Raw genomic sequence first — 11,192 nt, 5'->3', positions numbered from 1 at the left:
TGGCGAGCTATTTCTACAATAAACAGGGAAAAAATATTCTTAGGAAATGATTGATTCTTTTGAAGATTTAAATGTTTCTTAAAATCATCAAAACATAACATGTGGATCATATCAATTTTCTTTTCTGTAATTATTTAATATTTTGATATATATGTGGAGAATTTCACTAAGATTTTCTTTTTAATCACAAATCAATATTCCACTACCAACCCCCATTCCATGTATCCTGCTATTCCACGTCTTCTTTTCCTACATGACCACTTTAATAACTAATATTAATAGGGAGTATTAATTTAAAAATAAATATATAAAGATCTAGATATATAAACCCATACAATGACAATATCATATATATATCTCTACCACAACCTTGTATCTATCACACCATCGTTAGTAACTAGCACAAACCACCACCATAATGAAGGTAAAAACCTCACAGCCCACCACCATCTACCCATCTCAAGCACCTTTCACCGATGACCACATCCTCCCTCTCTCCCATCTCGATACCGATCGCAACATGAACGTCCCATTTCGTTACGTACGAGCCTATGCTGCCACCACCCCTCCCCACCACACCGATCCATTCGATGTTATCACCGCAGCTCTTTCCAAAGCCCTTGTCAAATACTATCCATACACCGGTTCTCTATGTCGTAAAACTGATGGCCGGTTTGAGCTACATTGCAATGTCCGTGATGGAGTACAAGTGATCCCAGCTACCGTTGACTTCCCGTTGAGCTCGGTCAACTACTTAGATGATGCTAACGAGGAGTTCATCGAGTTGCTTGTTCCACATCCGGATGAAAAAACACGCTTGAAAAACTTGTTGATCTTGCAAGTGACCCGGTTTAGTTGTGGAGGGTATACACTTGGGGCATGTGTGCACCATGTGATGTGTGATGGGCTTGGAGCTACCTTGTTTTTTAATGCTATGGCTGAGATTGCGAGAGGGAAGGATCAGGTAACAGTTGAACCGATTTGGGACCGTTCGAGTTTGTTGGGGCCCAGAGAACCGGCTAGGACGGAGTTTCCGATTCAGGAGTTTTTGTCTTTGGATAAAGAGTTTTTGCCATATACAGAGATGAATGAAGAAGTGGTTAGGGAGTGTTTTAAAGTGAAAGATAAGTGGTTAGACCAGTTCAAGAGTTTTTTGCAAGAAAAGTCAGGGTTGAGCTTCACCACGTTTGAAGCTTTGGGTGCTTATCTATGGCAAGCAAGGTAAGCTTGTTGGACCTTTCATTTTAATTTGATTTATTATGTATTTTAGGGATTTGTCAACCGACCCATAAAGGTATTTTAGAGCTCAACTTACACACTTGCAAAATATGTTTAAGTGTAACGATGTTAATATAAGGAATTTCTTGAAATTGAGCAGGGTGAAAGCCTCAAAAGTTCCAAGAGAGGAGAAAGTGAAATTTGCATATGCAGTCAATATAAGAAGGGTAGTGAAACCCCCACTGCCGGCAGGATACTGGGGCAATGGCTGTGTTCCCATGTATGCACAGACCACAGCTGGAGATTTGATTGATAAACCCATATGGGAAACTTCAGAACTGATTAGAAATAGCAAGAGAAATGTGAGCAATGAGTATGTTCACTCATTTATCGATTACCAGGAGCTAAACTATGAAAAAGGTATTAATGCAGGCAAAAACGTTAGTGCCTTTACTGACTGGAGGCACTTGGGTCATTCAACTGTTGACTTTGGTTGGGGTGGTCCAGTCACGGTTCTACCCCTGTCCAGGAACCTTCTTGGGAGTGTTGAACCGTGTTTCTTCTTGCCATATTCGGAGGCTAGCCAGGGGGAGAAAGATGGGTTCAAGGTGCTATTGTATCTTCGTAAGAATGCGGTTGCTGGTTTTCAGGGGGAAATGAAGAAGTTTGGTAACATGGAGTATGTGTAGTACCATTTATCTTTGTATATTTTTTGGCATAATAAGTGACTGGCAAGTAGGGAATTGTTTGGAACCAGTGTTATGACAGGTACGGTGTATTCCTTAGCTATTATCCCTTTACAGCCAAATTTAAAAGATTGTAAGCATTTTTCCACTCATTAAACACATTTGACATGGTATCACAGCTAAGTGTTTCTAATATACCTGCTTGACCCATACATGCCATAGAACAACACAAGTTCCAGAATCAGACTCGATTAGGACTGACCATGGATGAGTACAAGGTGAAATTATTTTCCACATCTTAAGTTTGGTAAAGATCCTATTTTGGAAAGCTATTGAGTAGAATATTTATATATTTTAACTTTGAAGTTTTTAGAAATACAGATAAATTGATTGCTGTGTTTTATTTTGTTGTACTCCCCACTAACCGAACTAAGTCGGGTGTATCAAAATTCGCCTCAAAACAATCCATACAACTTAATAATTTAGCACATTCAAGCAAAAGTATAACGAATACGAGACTACTTTATTCTTTTCTCAGCATAGTTAAACTGCTTTAAAAGCGAAGGAATAGGTACAACAGAATTTTGTCAACAATATGAATGCATACATGTGTACCTGAAAACGTTACAGCATGCAAAATCTTCTACCAAAAGCAAACAGACACTTATGCTACTTGAGCTTAAAAGTAACAGATGGTAAGAATACCATTTACCTTTGTATTGGCACTGCATAGGGGATTGGGTTAAAGGAAGTACCTTATATGCCATGTTTTGGTTTTAGTCAAACACACTGAGGTTTGGTGCTACTTGAGCATCAGCCCTGCAGCAAATTTCTGAACCATATTGATGTAACGAATTTATTAAGGATATAAACAATTAACAACCAAAACTCTGGTTCTAGATTATGAGACGGACTGAACTTGAACTTAAACTTGAAAATAGAAAAAGAGAATCAGCATTAGATTAAAGGATTTAAAATGTACGGCAAGTACAAACAGAAAGATGTTGGTGAGTTGGTGTAAATTGCTTTGCTGATTTATAACATAAAGATCCAAAAACATATTCTTATGTAGCATGTCAATTGGGTAAAGGTTTAAATCAGTTAATATTAGGAATGGCCAAATGGGTTGAACGCGTCCAAAGCAGTTAAAATAAAATTCTGAATTTTAGTATTTTCCAATCATCTATTGCATTAATTCTTAATAAAATTCGGGAAAAAGAAACAACAAAAATGTTGGTGGGTCACCTCAGCCCAGCCCATTTTGACCCAAATTTAAATTACATGTTCTGACAACAAATTCAAACCATTACCCGCCCCGCCCATTGTTCCACCTCTAGTATATTCAACATAAATGATACGACAAAAGAAAGAAAGTTATAAAAGGATATTTTATCTTGATAGATTGGATGGTTGAGCATCAAAAGATTATTGTTATTGACGATAGCTCGAACAAGTATATCCTTTGCCTCCTCATGTTTCTTTTTAAGCATGTTACAGATCTGTGGTAAAAAAATATGTCCGTCATTATTATGCTCATATGGCAATTGTCATCAAACAGTAATTAACAGGAAAAACCTTTTAAGAATTGAACACTAGTAAATGACAAGTAGCAAAACAAAAGGATGCATACTTACATCTTCAAGTTCTTTGGAACATGCCTCGGCCTTTTCAAAAATGTCATCATTTTCTATTTCAGAAGATATATCCACTTCCATGTGTGAAATATCAAGCCTAGGTGACTTCTCGTTTGCCATATTTGAATGCTTGTAAACCTAAACTTGAGAATTCAAAGTGTATATGTTAACTATGCACCATCTTGGAAGTGACCCGCAAATAGTTCTAGCAGAAGTACCTGTTTGTCAATAACTCTTTCCGAGGATGTCCTGGTAGTGTTGCTGTTGACAATGACGTGTATCGTTTGGATAAGAATACGATCAATTAAAAAAAAAAAAAATAGTGTTACACAAAAAGATGCTAAATATGGGACCTGCCGGGTGATACAGAGAGACGTTTCAATGGAGTTAATTTTGTGATTTCAGCAGATCCCTGCATTATTAATCATGTTTGAATGTGATTATATGCTACTTATGTTTCATAATACTTGATTATACTTTAACGCAAGGATAAGAAACCTCAAACGTTTTACGCTTCAGGGATGGAGTAGATGGTGATTGCTTCTTTATGTTAGCAGATGGGTTTCCCTTCAACACCACATTCCCTTGCAATCCCTTATCTATCTCCTTGCTTCTCGTGGATGTCAAACCCTTCCCTAGCATGGAATTAAGTGTCTTTAACATCGGTTCTGCAACTCTACAATAGAAGAAGGTAATCAGTTCAATTTCTTTGAAGATGTTTAATCAAGAAAGATCAGAAATAACATAAAATACCTAGAAATTCTTGGGGTAGAAACTTCAGATACCCTCTTGATCTCAGCGTTAGTAGAGGATATCATTTTCTTTTCCACAAGTTTCCTCATGTTTGGAATAGATGCCATACTTGTAACTTGTAGTCCAGGATTTGAGCTATTCTGTGATTGAATTTTATTTGTCTGTTCAATCGAAATGGATGGATGTACAGCAGACCTGAAGAAAAGGGCTCCAAAATATCATTGCATATGTAAATGAATGATTTAAAAACGATCAGCCGTGTTTATTATAAGACAGGATAATAATTATCATATTACTCAGCAGATGAGAACGTCTTTTCACAACAGAAAGAGCATCCACTTAAAACATTTGAGTACGTGCTCATGTTAACTTTAATACCACAAGTGAGATGAGGGCAGTCCGTTTTAGCCAATAAAAAACACATTTGCAACATATCTACAGGGATCGTATGCAAATTTGGCTGGGCTAAACTAAACATAGGAAGATCAACTCGTGGACAAATGATTGAATTGACTAGGAATTTCTTGAATCTCAAAAAGGTCAAATTGAACAAATTTTTCAAGAAATTGGGTGAAAGGGGGAACTGCTCCAATGAGTTGAAAGGCAAACAATCTAATAGATCTTTTTCCTGCATATGACCTTCTAAATCATTTATACTTATAAAGTTGTAATATTATTAAAAATAGCATTGTTCACATATTTCTTGGTGATCAATAACAGCTTTGCCTTTTAATAAATAAATAAAAAATAACATAGTTTTTTTTTTCACTGAAATGCATAAGTTATTTATGAAACATTTGTAAAAGGGTAAAAAAGTGTCTGTGAGTTAAGCCAACCCATACTACAGAGTGACTCATCCAACCCCAAACCAGTTGTGACCCCTTTCCTAACCAGCCCATCTTGTGACCCCTAGGATAAACATTAAAAACTAAATGAAAATATAGATATAGATACCAAACCTGAATGCATTAGTATCTTCAGTGTTATGGTCACTTCCCTTTGAAACAGGTTCCTCCTTTCTTTGACCAATATTATGGCTAACGATGGTCCTTACTGGTTCATTTGTGGGTTTTATAATATCAGTCTTCAAGCACTCCCTGTAATTAACACATAAATTAAAAATTTTTGCATTTTTTTACTTCCCCTGAAACATTCCTACCAACACAAATATTCAAGGAGCATCAAAATTAAGACCTGTAAGATCTATAACAATCTTCAGTTCAACTCACCGAGATTTATCAAGGCTTTTAACATGAGCAGTCTCGGTGCTCTCAGCCTGAACAGGTATGTCTCTGCTGGGCACGTTGGGTAATGACCTTGATATCCCTGTAAGTTTGGTACCAGTATCGACACTTCTAGACCCTAACTCCCTGTATAAAGTTTTAAATGGGATTTACTTCATCATATCCAATAAAGTTACTTGCACTAGAAGAATGTCTCACCTCTTTTCAACTGCAGGAGTACTTGATAAGGTGCTCACTCTTTTGTTGCCAATGGGGATGAGTTTTGTTGAAGAGACTGGCATTTTCTGCAAATCAGATTGACTTCCATTTTGTTTATTGAAATATTTTGACAGCACGGGAACATTCACTCTTTTCTTCTCTGACGCCAACTCATCAAATGTGGTGCCACTGCATAAAATCAGCAACATGATTACACCTATCAGATTGAGAGCATTACAAGTTCAAGCAGATTCCTAAAACCCCTAAATTTAGTGCACTAAAAGTGTGTACCTATAATCAGCACATATTCCAGTTCCAACTAATTACTAGTATTGGTCAAATGCATCTATATGTCTAATTGCTAAAGTGTGACCTCTAATCTGCCAAAAGTACTAACCACTTAAGTCAAGTTCAAATTCCGAACATTACTTGCATTATACAATACATGTTCTCACCCATCCTGAGAGTCCAAATGAAACTTGAAAGATGAATCTGCATTCTTATTATCAACCACTTCTCCGGGAGCCAAATTTCCAATTCCAGGAGTTATAGAACTTTCAAAACGTGAATCAGCCTTACTTGTATCATCACCATGAACATGGCCAACAAATACGTTATCATCCCTCTTCTCACACATTTCACTCTCACTCTGTGACTTCACATGTTCTGATAAATTTCTACTATGAGCCAATTCAGGCATAGGCATCACGTAACCCTTTTTCTCATCCCCTTTGTTCAAACTCACCACTTCAACCATTGTTCTAGATTCTTCTTCTTGCATGTCTGAAAATGCAGCTTCAGTTGAAACATTATCAGTTGAAGATTGACCACACCAATCTTGTGTAACTTTCTGAGCATGAGGTTCAGGAGAAGATCTCTTATCTGATGACTGAGATTCTTGTACAGGATCCTGAAGGCTACATGACATTATCTTCTCAGGTGAATATTCTCTCTGTATGTCTAGTTCTTTAGCATTCACAGGATTTTGATGACAGTTTTCATCTAATACAGATTTTAAGTGGTCATCCTCATTTCTTGGATCAATATCCCTAATTTTATCCATTTGAGCAACCTTTGAAATGGAAACATCTTGTGATACTGAATGCTTTGAAGATATATCATCACCCACAGATGCAACAACGTCTTTAGCCACAGGTTCTTCAGAACCTCCACTTGTAGTCGCATCTAAAAGTGCTTCCTTATCTTTACGCATGTTAGATTTCTCATCTGTCTTTTTCTTTTTGGACCCAAAATCTAGATCTGCAAACCTACAAAAACGTAAACGGATGAGTTAAGATACAATACACGGCATCAACGTATTGTTTTTAATACAAAATATAAAAATATAAAACACTACTAAGACTGTATAAACTAACTCATCAAAATCAAATGAGAACTGAAAGCTCTCTCTTTTCGATCGATTCTCTCCACCAGAAGATACTTCTTTAGACTTATCCTTCAAATTTCCAGATTTCATTGAAGGGGATGAGATATCAAGACCAGGCATGTCCATTTTAAAGGAGGGTAACTTGCCAAAGTCACCATCGAAAGAGAAATCCATATCCCTGCAAACAAAAAAGGTATGGCATTGTTTAGCTCTTAGATAACCAGTAAATATGTCTTTGATCCAAAAACGCAGTCTCCTGCCTCTCGGTAATTAGCAAAAATATAACTCCAGAGCTGCTATCCAAGCAGACATGCAGCTTTGAGGTTTTGCAGAGCTTACATTTTGTCAAAGTTAAAAGTCTTTTTCTTGCCTTGGGCGGGTGGTCCAAAATCAAAATCCATTCCATCGTCTCCCATGGACATTGACTTCCACGAACCAAGAAAGTCTTTATCGATGTCTATATCTGAAAATATACAAAAGATATTACTGAATCCTCTCATACATGCCAACAAGTTACACGCACACTACGGATGGTTAGTAAGAGATTAATGCACTTTTACACTTACATATTCATATATCTGACATATCTGATTTTTTTTTCTTGTAATCGACTTAAAATTCCAATAAGATAGGTCAAGGATTTCATTGAAAAGTTACCTAGTAATGAAGTTTTTTCTTTTGATTTGCCAGCAGCTGCAGTTTTTTCTGATTCCGCCATCTGTACTAGCAGATTAACCATATGTTAGAATTATATAGTTCAACACAAATGATACAACCAGTTGAAGAAAAACTATTCAATATTATGTTCGGTAAGTTATACGAGAAGTCTCTAAGAAGTATTTTAGAAATGACACATATCCGAAGCCCCTTAATACACCTTTTTTTACACCTTGATGCGTGTCTTGTTGTAATAAAAATGCATCAGACGTGTGTGACAACCAGAATCATTCCTAACTTTCTACCGTAAGGAGACTTTTCTCCATATCGCTACATAAATATATTGATAGAAAAACAACAAGAACATATGCACTTTACAATCACCAAACACTATATCCAAATACAAAAGTCTCATCACATATTATTTTCCTAAATATGCATATAAACAGCATTTATTCTTCTTCTTCTTCTTTATACCTTAATAAAATTTATTTTTAAAACGCAGCATTTTCTAGCAGGCCTAAATTACAAAAATCGCTCTTACGGAAAAAGTCTGTTACAAAATATTCAATCTCACCATTTATCATTACCTAAAACGATTACTTAACGAAATACATATAGCAATTAAACAGAGTAAACTGATCTAAGCATCTAGGGTTTCAATTGAGCTAAAAATGCATAAATTGAACAATCAATCAATACGTATATGACGATATAATTATATAAACATATATAATTGTTGAAAAAATGAGCATTCAAATACAGCAGAATCTGCCTATTTACTTTCTAGATCTAGTCTAAATTTAGGGATTTACATGAATTAAGTGTCATAACAGGAACACGGAGAGTAATTAATCAGATTTGAATCGAAATAACTAGATATATATATATATATATATATATATAGGATAGAATTAAGAAGTAGATACAGATGAAGAAGGATCGAGAGAGAAAACCTGGAGTTTGTGCTTGTGTGTGTGTTTTTTTATTTTATGATTTGGCGCTAAAATGATTAAACTGGTAGGGGGTTATATAGGTGTGTGACTAGAGTCGATAATATGTGATGATTGAAAAGTTTTTCAAAACAAACATTCATTATTTGATAATGGATTTTGTTATACACTTTATTATTCTTTACATTGAGAAATTTTTGATAAATGAAAATGATTATTATCTAAATAAATTTTTCAAACTTTTTAAACTACAATTATAATATCATATTTATTGTCAAATGAAAAATATTAATCAAAAATGTTTTCAGTCATAAAACTAAGATATAAGGATGGAACACATTTATTCCAATAAATGTAGTTTATCATTATAGTTAAGAATAATAAATAGATATTTTTATTAACAATGAGTTATAACTACATAAATTTTATTAAGAATACCAAATGTGTTATGTTAATCTATGTGTCTAAGTAATCACATAAAAAAAACATGTAATAGAAAGCTATTTGAAAAAAATCTGTTGTGATGTTAAAATAAAATCGTTAATAATAGAAAGAAAATATAATTGAAATTTCTCATTGTAGTATCATATTTTTATATTTTATTATAAATAAACAATAAATAAATAATAAAACTAAGATTCCTAAATAAAAATAGTGAGGTAAGTGGTATATATTATTAAGAAACAAATAAATGTATAATAAATTTATCAAAAATATATATATATATATATATATATATCAAAATTTAATATCATATTCAACATATCAATCAATTCTAAATGAAAATTTGGTCAAATATTCGTATCATTTATACACCACATTAGCAATACAAATCTATAAAACTCTGTATACATGAAAATTAAATATACTATATAAATGATTTTATTTATTTTTAAGTTATATACATTTAAGTTTATGAAGTATTATTATCATAAATATATGGTTAACAAAATTATAGAGTGATATTCAATTAGGTCATTTATTAAAATAAAAGAAATAAAGTTAAAGAACTTCATAAGAGATTTATACTAAAAAAAAGATGAGCAAAAGTGTTATTGACTAATTCTTTAGTCATTGATTATGTCATCAACATGATCTAATGGTTGAAAATAAGAGATGAAATTGAATCAATGGTCTGTACTTTTTCAAGTTATAATGAAAAGTTTTGTTTTAATATATATTAAAGATATCTATCTATTATATTAATAAAAGAAAATTGTGATAACATAAGATTTTTTAAAAATTGTATTACCACACATCCTTTAAATTTTATTATGACATCATCCTACTTTTTATTTAAAATTCAAAATATCTTTTTCTTAAATATGTATCATCAATATAGATTTTTATTAAATGTCCACATTATTATATAAGATTTTAATCACCCTATTTTTTCGTTATAATATACCGAAAACTATGGTGCTTTCTTTTAGATTTTTGCTTTTGTTTTTGTCAACCGAATGTATTTGAACGTGTGTCTACAACTACACAACTATTGTTTTCGTTTAATTTCGGTTTTTATATAATAATTTATCACAACTTTTAAACTTATTTAACGTTGTTATTATACATTTAATAAGAAAACATATTTTAAAGTTATTCAGGTATCATTCGGTTTATTTGCAAAGCGTTTATCAATTAACCCGGGTTTGATTAGCTATCTTAATTATTATAAGCTATCTACAGATAAACTAAAACAACATTGTAGTATTCTTTGAATGGCATGTGGCGTATTCCTTGATCGACATGTGTTCTTTTTGATTTATTAAATAATTTTTTATGTATTATTTTATCTATCAAGTTTCCTAATAAATTCTAAATACAACTTATCATATGTGTCGTTCATTAATTAATTAAAACAAATTTGAGACAATTTATCAAATTTGCCCTGTAGTATTCCTTGAACGACATGTAGTGTATTTATCGATCGACATGTGTCCTTTTTTATTTATTCAATAGTTTGATATTTTGAATTAATTTATCTATCAAGTTTCTTAATTAATAATCAAATACAACTTATCATATATGTCCATTAATTAATTTAAACAAATTTGAGATAACTGATCAAATATGCCTAACAACAAAAAGCCGTATATGTAAGACATATTTTAGGAAAACAAGTTATATATAGTTGCTCAAATTATCTTTAATTTTGGAATATTATATGGTTAGTTAATAAGTATATTAAATACAATTAATAAGATATATTTCAAAATTTATAGTAATGTATAATTTATGACATAATTTTATTTATAATATATGAAAATTAATTAATTTATTCTAATCTATAAAATATGTTTAATTAATTATCTATGTTTTTAGCTTATTTATCCATCTACTAATATAACGAAACGTAGTTAATCCATGTCATAAGCTTTTGGTCTTGGAAGGCCAGTGATATCAATCTTGTTTTTCACAATAATGGCCAATTTCTTTTCAAGGGCCTCTAAGACTGTCTCTTT

General features: G+C 32.8%; 2 protein-coding genes across 2 annotated transcripts; one reads left to right on the top strand and one right to left on the bottom strand.

Moving 5' to 3' along the window:
- Positions 1-344: 344 nt before the first annotated feature.
- LOC122595483 (3'-N-debenzoyl-2'-deoxytaxol N-benzoyltransferase) lies at positions 345-2,077 on the top strand. Its single transcript, XM_043767850.1, has 2 exons — positions 345-1,221; positions 1,379-2,077. The coding sequence occupies exons 1-2, from the start codon at positions 419-421 to the stop codon at positions 1,905-1,907; spliced, it is 1,332 nt and encodes a 443-aa protein (XP_043623785.1). The 5' UTR covers positions 345-418; the 3' UTR covers positions 1,908-2,077.
- A 295-nt stretch (positions 2,078-2,372) lies between these two features.
- On the bottom strand, positions 2,373-8,823 carry LOC122595482 (uncharacterized protein At4g18490). Its single transcript, XM_043767849.1, has 15 exons — positions 8,734-8,823; positions 7,778-7,838; positions 7,460-7,583; positions 7,110-7,298; positions 6,189-7,001; positions 5,734-5,922; positions 5,521-5,661; positions 5,251-5,388; positions 4,292-4,486; positions 4,037-4,214; positions 3,892-3,950; positions 3,757-3,799; positions 3,539-3,676; positions 3,293-3,403; positions 2,373-2,751 (listed from the first exon to the last, which is right to left on the bottom strand). Exons 2-15 carry the CDS (start codon positions 7,836-7,838, stop codon positions 2,707-2,709), a joined length of 2,424 nt encoding a protein of 807 aa, XP_043623784.1. The 5' UTR covers positions 8,734-8,823; the 3' UTR covers positions 2,373-2,706.
- Positions 8,824-11,192: the final 2,369 nt, after the last annotated feature.

Source organism: Erigeron canadensis, chromosome 4 (assembly GCF_010389155.1).
Source record: "Erigeron canadensis isolate Cc75 chromosome 4, C_canadensis_v1, whole genome shotgun sequence".
Taxonomy (NCBI): Eukaryota; Viridiplantae; Streptophyta; class Magnoliopsida; order Asterales; family Asteraceae; genus Erigeron; species Erigeron canadensis.
The sequence above is the reverse complement of the archived record's forward strand: the minus strand, read 5'-3'. Positions and strand labels throughout refer to the sequence as shown.